Source organism: Clupea harengus, chromosome 8 (assembly GCF_900700415.2).
Source record: "Clupea harengus chromosome 8, Ch_v2.0.2, whole genome shotgun sequence".
NCBI lineage: Eukaryota > Metazoa > Chordata > Actinopteri > Clupeiformes > Clupeidae > Clupea > Clupea harengus.
Genome location: NC_045159.1, coordinates 1,268,365 through 1,283,081, shown reverse-complemented (window position 1 = coordinate 1,283,081; position 14,717 = coordinate 1,268,365). Strand labels below are relative to the sequence as shown.

At 42.7% G+C, this 14,717-nt stretch overlaps 2 protein-coding genes across 2 annotated transcripts; both read left to right on the top strand.

Annotated features, from left to right (window-relative positions):
• The first annotated feature begins 28 nt into the window (after nucleotides 1–28).
• LOC105893229 (charged multivesicular body protein 1b-like) lies at nucleotides 29–3,375 on the top strand. The gene is made up of 8 exons (XM_012819611.3): nucleotides 29–320; nucleotides 967–1,064; nucleotides 1,159–1,305; nucleotides 1,468–1,536; nucleotides 1,958–2,065; nucleotides 2,205–2,248; nucleotides 2,437–2,512; nucleotides 2,781–3,375. The coding sequence occupies exons 1-8, from the start codon at nucleotides 305–307 to the stop codon at nucleotides 2,823–2,825; spliced, it is 603 nt and encodes a 200-aa protein (XP_012675065.1). The 5' UTR covers nucleotides 29–304; the 3' UTR covers nucleotides 2,826–3,375.
• An 8,186-nt stretch (nucleotides 3,376–11,561) lies between these two features.
• Nucleotides 11,562–14,376, top strand: cnga2b (cyclic nucleotide gated channel subunit alpha 2b). Its single transcript, XM_031571274.1, has 6 exons — nucleotides 11,562–11,671; nucleotides 11,753–11,863; nucleotides 12,007–12,180; nucleotides 12,276–12,383; nucleotides 12,537–12,643; nucleotides 12,806–14,376. Exons 1-6 carry the CDS (start codon nucleotides 11,562–11,564, stop codon nucleotides 14,374–14,376), a joined length of 2,181 nt encoding a protein of 726 aa, XP_031427134.1.
• The last annotated feature ends 341 nt before the right edge of the window (nucleotides 14,377–14,717 follow it).

Sequence of the window (14,717 nt, the reverse complement as noted above, 5' to 3'; positions counted from 1 at the left end):
TTCTTTAGATAAACTACTTAGGTTTGGCTATCTGTAAGACTTGCTGCTGAAAATACATATATAGGCGGAGATATAAAAGGCTAGGCCTACCACAGGCTTGAATTAGGAGTGTACATTGAGAATCTTTGGGAAATGACGTCATCAAACATTTACTTCAGAACATGTGATCATGACGTATAATTTGCTCAGTCCAACACGGAAGTATTTGCATGCAATACACGGCCACTGAGGACCACCAAGAGGACTGAAAACAAATCGAAGGTCTGTCTGAAAGTCTAGAAACCGCTTCAAAGAAAGTTTCAACATGCCGAACTTGGATAGTATCCTTTCCTAAGATTAGGTTACATGAAAGACGAGATGAAAGTGAATGTTGTGGCCAGGTGAAATGATGGATGTGTCGTGACGCATCGGCGAGATTCTTTTGGTAACTTCATTTGAGCAATATGTTTATGAGTTTATATGTTACATCACAGCTTACAACAGAATAATGTGGGCAATACCCCAATGTCTTTTAATAACATGTAGCTGAATTCACTGCCCATCTAGCGTTGGTGATCAGACTCGGAGGAAGTAAACATTTTTGTTTTTCCATTTTGGTGAGCGTGTAATGATTGTCGTGTCTTTAATGAGTCTAATATAATTCAGATTAGGATGAGGCAATGAGTTTTAGACTTCTTATAATTTCTAATTTGTAAAAAGTATTATCGAGCTTGCTCAGCATATCTTGGTATCTGTAGTGTTGGGCCCAGTTTTTTTCCGAAAACACTTCCGCACTGAACTGTGACGTATGTGTCCACAGTCGCGTTACCGGTTAAGTAACTTAAGTAACTGCAGTCTGATAAGTCATCTGGGCAAAGGTGTTGGATAACCTATTGAAAAATCCAAGCCACTCATTAAATTAAAAATGTCAATATAATTGCTGTTGGTAGGCCCTACAGAAGACAAAATAAACTTAACTTCCTCCAGAACATCTGTTCAACCTAAAGTTTGCTGCCAAAGAGCTACAGCGGAGCTCCAAAAAATGTGACAAAGATGAGAAAGTCGAAAAGACCAAAGTGAAGAAGGTAAGACTGTATCTGATGTAGCCTAATGTACATGTTTTCTTACTTGGCAGTCAGCGTTCTTATATCTGATGTATATCCATTTGGACTATTTTAGGCTATCCAAAAGGGAAACATGGAGGTAGCACGCATCCACGCTGAAAATGCCATTCGGCAGAAAAATCAATCCGTGAACTTCCTCCGGATGAGTGCACGTGTCGATGCGGTAGCAGCAAGAGTTCAGACCGCTCTTACTATGAACAAGGTAAATGCACACTGTTAAAGGGATTCACTGTGTAACAACATATTTGCATCACAGTCCATCAAAGCTTGAACTATCATTATATTTTCTATGTTGTGTCTCACATCTGTACGTTCTCAAAATTGTTTTGGTGTAGACCTGGCATAACTTAAACCTCTGTCACAGGTAACAAAGGACATGGCTGGTGTCGTTAAGGGAATGGATGCTGTCATGAAGTCCATGAATCTGGAGAAGGTAATGCTCCCATGTTGTCATTATTTAGGTGGAAAGCTCTGCAGAATGTTCCATTCCTGGAACTTGAAATGTTATCTTCCCTGCCCCTGTTTGATACTGTCACATCACAAAAAAATGGGTTGTTGGGATGACAGTAGCTCTGGGGGCATTGGCAACATCTGACATCCAGATGGATCTGTGTTTGAGTCCAGCTCCTGGCTTTATCTCAGCACAAGTCATTATTTCAGTGTCTTTGGTTGATCTGCAGAGGTATCTACAATTTAATTAGTTATATATTCCCTGTGATTTATATTGTCACCTGCCTAAGGTAGTGTTTTCTTAAATCTTGTCTTGTGAATGCCGTGTCACCTATCAGTTCTCTCTCCGTGTGTGTATAGTGAGATTATTTAAACGATAATGTAGTGTTTTGATCATTGAGCAGATCTCGTCTTTGATGGATAAATTTGAACGCCAGTTTGAGACTTTGGATGTCCAGACCGCTCAGATGGAGGACACCATGAGCAGCACAACCACCCTGACCACCCCGCAGGTATCACCAGCAGCCACATACTCGCATATCAGTCACCGTCACAGGGTTTCACTTTCCATCTGCATGCTTTTGCATATGTAATGATGTGATTGGAATGTTCCAGGACATTCATAACGCACGCCATTGTCTGTTGTTTCAGGGTCAAGTGGATAATATGATGAAGGAGATGGCAGATGAAGCAGGGCAAGTGTTTCTAACATTTGCGAGCACACACATGGTTTATGTTTCATACATTTGCCTCGCTCATCCTCTCTCACGCCCACACACACACACACACACACACACACACACACACACACACTAAAACAAGCATAATACTGAAAGTTATATATTTTTTTTTACGTTTGTGTGTGTGCTTGCACTTGTAACAGACTGGATCTGAATATGGAGCTCCCAGAAGGTCAAAAAGGATCCCTTGCAGGTGCAAGTGTGGCATCTACAGAGCAGGTAGGAAAGCCGAAATCTAACTCGTACTTGATAGGGATAGACTTTTTATCCCTTAAAGGAGTGAACATTATGTATTATGTAATGGATTCCATTTCGATTGAAAAGACACTATGAAGACAGCATATGAAATCAGATTTGCGAGACAAGTAGTACAACTCACTGTGCAAGATGCCTTGTCATTTCAATCTAATTAATTTTCAGAAGATTGATTTTTGTGATTTTAAGAATGAGATTTCTTCAGCTCTCCAACCTTTTCTTATGTTTGTAGGATGAGTTGTCTTCCAGACTTGCCAAGCTACGGGACCAGGTGTAATAGAACTGCCATTAAACCTGTTGGATGTGTGAGCATCTGTCTGTTTGTCTGAATGCTTGCTTGCTTGATTGGCATTTTTTTTTATCTAAAAGCAATGTGGCGAATGCAAGTGGGATTGGTGTATGGGTAAAATAGTTTGCAAAAGATTCAGTTCAGGAATATTGTATATGAGTTAAAGTGTAATGAAAAAATTCTCCTTCCTGGTCTTTTTTTTTGTGCCATACAACACTAAAGCTACGATTTCTGGTAAATAGAAATATATTTACTGTTTTTAAATTATTATTATTTTTTTATTTTTTTACACTTTCCCCCTGAAGTGGCCAAGTTCAGTCTGTTGGTGAAAATCTATAATAAAGCTGCCTCTCAAAGTTCTAGCTCTGCATTTTATATTGCAGTGTACTGTACATATCTATAATGTATATATTCATGTGACTACTCTATGATCACGCTCATTTCTTTATGCTAGATACTCAATGTTGGTGCCTTTTTTTGGAAAAGAATGGATGTATCTCTTGTATTACTATGCAATAAATATTTTGTCACTTTTAAATGTGTTTGTGAATTGTATGCCTTTAATCACCAATGTTAAATGTGAATCACCTGAGTATAACATTACCTAAAACCTTCCATTTTCCAGATGTTTCACCCATCTCTGCGTAGGCAGCCTTGTAAGGTAGAGAGAAGGGTTTGAGTTAAGTCTGCAGGGTCTTCATTAGTTCCACAAGAAAAGCACAAGTTGACTCCGATCAAGCATGCCTCTTATTACTCAGGGCAGCCACAGATACATGCACCACTGAGAACCTGAGATGGTGGAGACGGAGCGGGAGGAAAGAGGAGGGACAATTGAGTACAGTGGGAATTGATCAGCAAATCATCCTCCTGTTTTTCTTTCCTCCTTTGCCAACCTACCCCCCCCCCCCCCTCGTGTTCTTCCCTCTATCTTTCTTTTCCCGTTTCACAGTCCAGAAAATACCTGTTAACTCACTGACTGGTTCTAATGGCTGAAATGTGTGGTGGATAGATTTTAAAAGGGGATTAAACTGAGTCAGTCAAGTTTTGTTATATCTCGCTGGAGTTTGCTGGATGGAGTCTTACAATAGGATCTCCAGGATGAGATTTAGGTTCAAATGTTTTGCATATGTTTATCCATTTTTCACAAGGACTTGGCCATTTTGAGCAAGAGAGTGATCAAAGGTAAGTGCATAATTGTATCCAATACAGAAATTCTACTCAGAAATGTGTCATTGCTTATATGTACGTGTGTGTGTGTGTGTTGTGATGGTGTTGCAGTACTTACTCTTCAATGTTTAAGTGTGAGACAGTTGAGAGAGCCGTGTTGTTAGCCAAGCAGGGAACCCAGGGGAAATCTAAGCAGCTCAGCATATTCAGGGTTGTCTGGGGTTCCCATAATTACCAGCCAATTAGCAAAACACTGGTAACATTTGTTTAAATACCCTGTCATTTCCTCTATCAACCTGACTGTCAACCATTCATCCATGCAACCAACAATTCTCTTCAGACATCACAGACAATGTATATGTAGTCGTCTCAGCCATGGTAGTATGACCATATCGTTTTACTGTAATGTAGGACCACTTCTTCTGCTACTACTTTATATTTCCGGATTGTATTTGTTCCCTTCCATGCTATTTATTTTTTCTATATACTCCTTTCTCCAACACAATTTCAGCATATCCATATTCTTGCTTTAAAAGATGGGAGGGATGGTTATATCATAGCTGACAGAGATGCCATGTTGCTGTAGATGCCGTGGTTGTCACGATAGCAACAGCAGCCCCGAGTGGGGGCTGTTTGTAGCCAACCTCCCCGGCTTTCTGTCCCATAGCTCTCATCAAACCTGGAGTCACAGACGTTTTACTCATCAGGTGCACAGTGACACGCACGTCTGCTTCCTAACTACTGGTATGTTATGTTGCATGGATTTAAACTCCCAGATGAACAAGAGAGACAATCAGCAGTACGATTCAGAACAATAATTGTTGATCTCAAGAGAATCTATTGTTTGTTGAAGGGCATCATGGACTTTCACATGCGTTAAACATGTACCTGAAACTGTTGCATTTGCCATCTCACACCAAACAAAGGCCTCCCGGTGCAAATAACAAATTCAGGTCTTTAGTTATATGCAGTGGGGAAAATAAGTATTTGACCCCCTGCCGCTTTCGCAAGTTTGGCCACTTGCAAACAAATGTGAGATCTATAATTGTAATGGTAGGTCTATTTTAACAGTGAGAGACAGAATATCAACAAAAACATCCAGAAAACTGCATTTTATAACAGTTATGAATTGATTTGCATTTGTCGCGGCAAATAAGTATTTGAACCCCCAGAAAAACATGACTTAACACTTGGTGGAATAACCCTTGTTGGCAAGCACAGACGTCAGACGTTTCTTGTAGTTGGTCACCAGGTTTGCACACATCTCAGGAGGGATTTTGGTCCACTCCTATTTGCAGATCCTCTCCAAATCCTTAAGGTTGCGTTTTCAATGGGAGGGAATGAGGGAATGAGGTTCAAGCCCAATATTCTACGGTACATGGCCCCATCCATAGTCCCCTCGATGCGGTGGAGTCGTCCTGTACCCTTGGCCGAGAAACAGCCCCAAAGCATAATGTTTCCACCTCCATGCTTGACAGTGGGGATGGTGTTCTTGGGGTCATATTCAGCATTCAGCAAGTCGAGTTGATGCCAAAGAGCTTGATTTTGGTCTTATCTGACCACATCCTGTCTCCCAATCTTCCTTAGAATCATTCAAGTGTTCATTGGCAAACTTCAGACGGCCCTGTACATGTGCTTCATTGAGCAGGGGGACCTTGCGAGTGCTGCAGTACTTCAAACCATTACGGCGTAGTGTGTTGCCAATGGCTTTCTTGGTGATTGTGGTCCCAGCTGCCTTGAGATCATTCACCAGCTCCCCCTGTGTGGTTCTGGGGTTATTCTGCACCTTTCGGATGATCACCGATATCGCACGAGGGGATATCTTGCATGGAGCCCAAGACCTAGAGCGATTGACAGTTGTTTGGTGTTGCTTCCATTTGCGAATAATCGCACCAATAGTTGTCTGCTTCTCACCAAGCTGCTTGCCGATGGTTTTGTAACCCATTCCAGCCTTGTGCAGGTCTACAATCTTATCTCTGACGTCCTTGGACAACTCTTTGGTCTTGCCCATGGTGGTAAGGTTGAAGGTGTGAAGTATGATTCTTTGGACAGTTTTCTTTTATACACGTCACCAGTTGAGATCAGGTGTACCTTGTTAGGCCTAATGAGGACTAATCTGTGTGCTTCTTGGGCACATAACTGGTCTATGGGAGCCAGAATTCTTGCTGTTTGGTAGGGGTTCAAATACCAATATCAATTCATAACTGTTATAAAATGCAGTTTTCTGCAGGGGGTCAAATACTTATTTTCCCCACTGTATATATATGGACACCATTGACACTGTAATGTGTATGTGCTCTGCAATATTCCTCATATTTGTGGGTAATATATTCTGTAATATTTTACAATCCCCTCCTTTTACATAGCATCACATTAACTTTCTCTCTGTCACACCTTTGAAAGCGGTGCCAAGTGGTGGTGTCCTGCTTTAGGTTTCCCCCCTCTGTGGCCATTACGGAGTCTTACCCATCATTGGACCCGTCACCAGAGCACACACAGGTCCTCGCCCAGTCTCAATGGGTAACTTATCATGGGGTCCCTGTGTATGGGTCATTTACTACTAGAATAAAACAACTTTCTCGGGTTTGGGAGAGAGGATTAGGGTAAGGGAATGAAATGGGATACTAAGCCGGGTCACCTTAGGCACCGAAACGTCATGCAACAACAGGCTTTTTCACGTAAAAGCAGTTCATTCATATGTCCCTAAATATCTGTGAGAGCCGTGACCACCGGCTCGCTTTTTCAGCAGCCTCAGACCACAGCCTCCTCGAAAAAACTAAATCCAACAGAAGTGTTGTGGTTGATGTATCCCCACTGGCAGGGCCGGCTCTAGCCCTTTGGTTGCCCTAGGCGAGATTGAGTTTTGCGCCCCCCCCCACACACACACAATACTTAACATCACTTAACTTTGCATAGCAGTTTTTTCACCCACTTATACTATTCTATATTGCAGTTCAACAATAAATGTTGCATGGACAACAAACACCAGAATAGTTTCAGAACATTTTCTTTTTTATTAGTTTAAATAATTTATTACACACTCAAAGTTAGGATTAAGTTAACTCCATAAACTGTGCAAAACACTCTTAAGCACCTGTAAGGACATTTAAGCAAATTATGACCCTCAATACCCTAACTATACCCTCTACAAACAAAAGTGCTTTTATGGATACTGTACGTACCTCTACAAAATATCTCAAATACCTCACTACAATTCTTCCAGTCATTTAGGCCACTCCTAATGAGGTGGTCATTTTTCTGTGAAAAGAGCTTGCAGCAGAAGCAATACAGAGTATTGTTTTTCCTTGAATATACAAGCCAGCTTCTCTTGATTTTCTCCCCATTTACTAATTTCCTGTAGAAGTGGTTGTGGTGGCAGCTTCTCCCATCATCTCTTTTTGGAAATGTAAAGTCTGGACTGGTCTGGTATGGTCCTCTGCAAACTAACTCTGTCCTTACCGGATCACAGCTGGCCAGTCAGCAGGAGCTATAGGTTCTCTCTGGATAGCAGGAATTGTGGAGGGTGAGGTGTCTGCAGGCGGCAGTGTAGTTTCACTGGTGCCCAGAGTGCTTGATGTGGTCCTGGATGTCCCTTCACCTTCACCTGTATTCAAGCATATTGTATAGCCAGACAAGCAGTGTTTAATATAATAAGTGAAATGATCATGAATGTGGTTGAACTTCTTTAAGAAAACAAGCTATTGTATTTAATACATGCTAACATGTTTCTATTGTACTTTAAGGTATGGATGTGGCTTGAATAAATACTATTAAATAGACTCACCTGATGCAGGCTGTGTGTTCCTGGCCTGTGTGTTACTGGCCCCTTGAGTACTACTGGATGTCCCTTCTCCTGCAGCTGTATTTAAACACAGAGTTCATCCATGCTGTTCGTTACACAGTTGCATTTGGTCATTTCTATCATCCTACCACATAGTTGCATTGTACAAATACATTTTATCTGACCATGTAACTTGTAGTAGATATATTACAATTACTGCCACAAGGCTAAATAATACTAGGCTACTGATTACAATTAGTAGTATTAATGTGATGTGATTATTAAAGTAATAATTGCTAATAATAATAATAATAACAAAAACAGCAACAGTAGTACTAGTTGTGTGGGCTACTTACAAAGTTCAGAGGGAGGCGAATCAGGCGTCCTTTCTACAGCGGCCTCTGCAAAAATTGCCTGAGTGCATCTGGCCAATTTAAAACAAAAATAAACAAAATGTTTAGTATATTCCTGGGGAGGAACTGTACAGAAGGGTGAACACCACCACTATCCCCAAAATGGTTACTGTGTGTGCACCTGCTAGTTGTGAACAGTCACTAAACAGAACTTATGCCATTTATAATTAATGTAGACAGCAACTGTACTTTTCATAACTAGCATACGTTATCCAGATACTGGTCTTTTGACATTTACATCCATGTAGGTTATCAGTGAAGTTACGTTTGCTAGTAATAGCCTACGTAGCAAATTAGCAAAGTAACAGTCGCTAGCTAGCTATAGCTAGCCTAAGTGACAGCAATGAAACGTCCAATATTAGGTGATGCACAATACTACATGTATTCCGTTTGACACCTTAATGGCTGAGATGAGAAGACTTACCTCTATACTTGGCTTTCTTTTCCTCTTCTTCCTTTCTTCGTTTTCGTCCCTGTGCTCCAGATGGTATTGACCGCTTCATTTTTGCGAATGTCACGTAGCTGACACGCTCACGGCTCACCCCACCCTGGCAATGTGCAGGAGCCCTCACATAACTAACGTAACGTAACTTAACACAACCGCCCCCCCCCCCCCCCCCCCCCTATCGACAATAACCATCAATTCAATCTAAAAATCAGGTTGAAGTAAACGTAGGGCTGAAGAGGCGCCCTCGGATGATCATGATTAATAAACATGTTTTTATTTGCTTGTTATTCTAACTATGATTAATGGGAAGTAGGTCCAAGGGCGACGCTAGAGGGCGCCCCCAACCCATTTGTCGCCCTAGGCAGTCGCCTAGCTCGCCTATTGCAATCGCCGGCCCTGCCCACTGGTCTTGTGTGTGCGCTTGCTAACCTCATTTTCTCACTTCTCGCTCCAGAGGTGGTTTGGCTGATCGGATAACAGTTCATCCTCAATGCGCTTTGAGTGCATTAATACCTGTACTTTCATGTGGTCAAGCACTATCTGATTGCAGTCCAGTGACCAAAACACATTTTAATGCCAGGTGTAAAAGGCCTATTGTGACCATTCTGAACATAAGTGTAAATGCAACTGCATTGTTAATCCACACACAACAACTATGTGGGTGGAAGTATATAATCACCTGCAACCATTCCAAACCAGCAAGGATTTGAATAGCAAGCAAACACAATAACACAGCTTCACGGATGGCTACCATCTGTTGTTTTTTTGGACCCGAGCAAATAAATGGAGGATATGATGTGGGCTGGACACAGTGATCAGATCTCAATCAAATCTCAAGGTGGACACTGGAGACACATATTAATACCAGTAGTGAATAATCAGGTTAAAATCATATATCATAAAAAGCCCCTTTTACTCGGGTACAACTCTGCTACCACAGAACTTCCAGTGGCACCTCTAATGTAGGTCCTTTTTTTGGGGCGGGGGGGGGGCTAATCTATGTCCTTTTTGCCATAACTGCTCTTGCTAATGTTGCTAACAGTGCAAAATCAATACAAAATGGCTAACGGACCTTGATAACATGCAATGATTTGATGGGTGTGTGGCCGAAGGGCGGCTGGCTTTCTTAAACATAGTCCTGACTAATCCCAGTTTGGCAGTGGCATGATCGTAGCCTCATCTGGTCTGTTTATCATTCAATTTGTTTTTCACCAAGGGATGCCAACTCGGCCTGGTCTCCTCACAGACATGACTGATCATAGTAGGAGTGCAATATAGTTTCACCACACATTCACCGCATAACATTTAGAGGGGTGCCGTGTCACTCAGTGTAAAATACTCAATGAGAAATGGGGCAGCAACAGCACAGAGGAATTACAACTGAATACTGGCCTCTGAGAGAAGACGCCACGGAGTACTTTGGGGCTGATTTACTTGATTTAGAATCTACTGCACAATTGAACGGCCTGGATGCTCACCCTCTGCTCCTTACCGAATAAAGTTGAGAAAACAATCCATGTCCTTAAAAGTCCTTCCTAGGTTGTTTTAAACGTGTATAGACTTCCTGAAACAAAGCAATAGGTTAGTAGAATACTCACCCTTTTTTCAAAAATCACATGCTCACCATTCCAAGAAAAAAAGGCTGTTTCTCGTAGTTGATGCAGCAATCAGAAACGAAGAATGTGGAATATACTCGGATTCAGAGGTGTAGGTCTGAACCACACGCATCTAAAACTAGCCATATGTACTGTTGTATACTTTTTATATACTATTACTATATATATTACTATATATATATATATATATGGAAATTGACTAGGCTTCTAATGCAATCAGGTCTTCTGTATGATAATTAGTTCCTTTGACCCTTTGCCTGAGTTGGTTCTTAATGACCTACCCCATTACCCAGGGATGGATTACCCAGGGGCCCATGAGCTCAGGGGGCCCCTAAGCCAGAGCGTCTGCGTGAAGTAGCTGTTATTAACTTTGCATTTCTTGTTGCATAGTCAATATTAGAGGTTGCTTAAATGTATCTCTTATTTGTGGTTGGAAGTGGTGTATTTTGTTAATTTGCTGTTGGCTATAATTGAGTTTACCTAGGGTTAGCTGTGTTAGTAAATGTGTATGTGGGCTGTAAATCCTGTTGAGGTACAGGTGAATTAAGTTATTGTGCTGTTGAAAAACAATGTCATTACATTTAAGTCATGTTTTTTGAGCGCACAAGAATTGTTTGGCGCGCGAAGTGGGCCTTTTACCCGTCCAGGCCCAGGGGCCCATGGTTTCATAATCCGTCAATTTCCATGCCATTACCATACTACAATTGGTAGCTGTCACTTACACCTCAGTTGATTTCCTGACCCCTGAGCAGGTGTCTGAGGTGTGGACCTTTCCTTTGCTACCCTGATAAGATTACCACTTGAGAGATTATGGTGACCACGTGCTTGGGGGTCACAGCAGCTGCTTTGCAATGTTTCTCATATCCTTGGGCAGGATGTAAACTGTAACACCTACCCTATTTTTATACAGTTATGTATCTCTCACATCTACAGAAAAGCAAAGGTCAACAACCTGGGTCTAATGTTTGCAGGAGAAAATTGATGGCAGTATTGTTTTGACTTTCAATAGGTCATCTGGCTATTAATCAATTATGCACACAGAGTGCATAAAAACACAGAGAAGTACACACCTCTTTGACTCCTTATGTCCAGCCAATTCACAGAAATTGGTCCCATTAAGTATGCATCACAACAGAATGTGTTTCAATTTATATACAGCAAAATAAATATAAAAGTAAACACTAAAGCAAAGTAAATAAAAAAAGTAATCGTCAGATTTTCATTAAATCCACAATGGACAAAGGACAGTTCGACAGTTCTATTCTGTGCTGATGTTCTGCAGCTGTAGAAGCCATCATCATGACGGGGCCGGGTGCAGTAGACAGATCCCTGTCCTCCCGCCGCTTGTCTGTGAAGAGCACATTGGACGGGTCTCTGGATCTTGACGGAGCAGAAAGCACATTCAGCCGGTGAGTTTTGTGTCTCTGATTGTATCCACAAGTTAGTAAGTAATCCTGGAGACTCTACATGACCTGGCGTGTGAATTTCAGGTCTCAGTCAGTATGTGATGACACATCTTCTGAGCTCCAGAGGGTTGCAGCCTTGGACCCTCGTGACGGACCATCCAGAAGCTCCTTCATAGGGAGAGGCGCCATGTCCCGGTATTAAAGCTTATACATTACACCTCAACTTTTATGTCTGTCTATTCACTACATACAAATAGTGCATTCATTCATCTAATTTGACTCTTCTTTCTCCTTTCAATCTCTTTATCTCTCTTTCTACTTCTTCTCTTCCCCCCAAGGCTGGTGACTTTGGTGGTCACTTTAAGAGACTGGGCTCATCGCAGTTTGATCGAGGAGGAACCGCGTCCAGATTCCTTCCTGGAGCGTTTCCGAGGGCCTGAGCTCCGACCTCCGCCCAGTCGCATGAGCAATAAGACTGATGCCAATGGCAACATGGAGAAAGCCACCTTCAAGTACAGTAGAATGATTGTCTCCATAGAGTTTTTTTGTTTGTAGAGTATTAATTGCAGAATGTCCCTGTACTTAGTAATCTTTATTCTTCCAACAGGAAGAAGAGAGAAACATTTGTGTTGTCACAATCTGATGATGCGTACTACCGCTGGTTGTTTGTCATTGCCGGTGCTGTGCTATATAACTGGGTCTTACTGGTGGCCAGGTATAGTTCGTAAACCTCAAATCTCAAATCTCAAATCAGTCCAGGGGTGACTGCTTCAATCCAGTGCAGTAATATTACAATTTTCACCAAAGCAACACAACTAAGAGACCATAGTTAGCAGTCAAAGTTTATTTTCCTTTTGTATTTTTACAGGGCATGTTTTGACCAGCTTCAAACCCAAAACCTTATTATGTGGCTGGTTCTGGACTACTCTTGTGACGCCATCTATATCCTGGACACCATTGTACGCTTACGTACAGGTAAAACTCATACAGGAATACCCATAAGTAAATAATGCATCTAGAAAACCATTGAAGAAGTATCATTAAAAATCATTATCAGAGGAGAAGAGAAGAAGCATTCTGGTGTGGTTTTCATCTGGTTCTCTGTTTACAACTTACCCTGTTCCTGTCTCCCAATAGGATTTCTCGAGCAGGGACTGCTGGTGAAAGACCTGTCCCGGCTGAGGGACAGCTACATACACACCCTTCAGTTCAAACTGGATGTGCTGTCTATGTTGCCCACTGACCTGGCCTATTTTAGCACCGGAATCCATACTCCGCAGTTACGCTTCAACCGATTGGTCCGTTTTCCACGTATGTTTGAGTTCTTCGACCGCACTGAGACACGCACCAACTACCCGAATATCTTCCGGATCTGCAACTTGGTGCTCTACATCCTGATCATCATCCACTGGAACGCTTGCATCTATTATGCTATCTCAAAATCTCTGGGGTTTGGCTCAGACCAGTGGGTCTACCCGAACATTTCGAACCCTGAGTACGGGTCTCTGACACGCAGCTATGTCTACTGCTTATACTGGTCTACGCTCACTCTCACCACCATAGGAGAGATGCCAGGTCCTGTCCAGGATGAGGAGTATGTGTTTGTGGTGTTCGACTTCCTGGTGGGTGTACTAATCTTTGCCACTATTGTGGGAAATGTGGGCTCCATGATCTCTAACATGAATGCCACGCGAGCAGAGTTCCAAGCCCGTATAGATGCCATTAAGCACTACATGCACTTCCGCAAGGTTAGCCGTGAGCTGGAGACACGAGTCATAAAATGGTTTGACTATCTCTGGACCAATCAGAAAGCTGTTGATGAGCAGGAAGTGCTGAAGAACCTTCCGGACAAGCTGCGGGCAGAAATTGCCATCAATGTGCATCTGGACACACTGAAGAAGGTGCGCATCTTCCAGGACTGTGAGGCTGGGCTGTTAGTGGAGCTGGTGCTGAAGCTTCGTCCTCAAGTGTATAGCCCAGGAGATTACATATGCCGCAAAGGGGACATTGGGAAAGAAATGTACATCATAAAGGAGGGTAAATTAGCAGTAGTGGCAGATGATGGGGTGACACAGTATGCTCTTTTGATTGCTGGCGGATGCTTTGGAGAAATCAGCATCCTCAACATTCAGGGCAGTAAAATGGGCAACAGACGAACTGCCAACATCCGCAGCATTGGCTACTCCGACCTGTTCTGTCTGTCCAAAGATGACTTGATGGAGGCTGTGACAGAGTATCCTGATGCAAAAAAGGTTCTAGAAGAACGGGGAAGGGAGATCCTGACGAAAGAGGGGCTTCTCGATGAAACCATGGCCTCTGGAGGTCTGGGTGTCATGGATACCGAAGAGAAGGTGGAAAGGCTGGAGTCATCTCTGGATGTGTTGCAAACGCGCTTCGCTCGCTTGCTTGGAGAGTTTGCGTCCATGCAGAAGCGCCTCAAACAACGGATTACAGCTCTGGAACGGCAACTCTGCCACACGGGCCTCGGATGTCTGTCAGACCACGAGGCTGACGTGGACATAGAAGCAAACACAAGTGCACACGTTCACGCACAAACGCACTCGGAGACGGATGAACGAGCAGACATATCCACAGGATCACACGTGGACGTGGACACAGATGAGGTCAAAAGGGCGTCAAGAGATCTACCAGCTGAGAACTGTGACCAGGTGACAAAGGAAGCTCTGACTTCAAAGAATGAAACATGAGTTGGAAGGAATGGGAACTGGCCCTCATACTCAACTCAGCTCCACTGTGTTATTGACTAATCCGTCACGGCAGCCTATACAGACAGACCTGAGTTGGTACTTAGGACTAAGTCATGACATTATGTATTGGAGAAAATACATAGACTGCTCATTAAAGACAGAGAAAGCAGAGATACAGAGGGAAGGAAATCTCTTGACAGAAGCCTGTGTGCAGGAGTGCCATGACTTTCTCTGTCCACAGGGACAAGCACCCTGCGCACCCAAGTGTTGCTATGTGACTCAAAGAGTGCGTGTTTACCAGTATGACTGATGTTGGCACATGCTCTCAAGTGATGATTTTC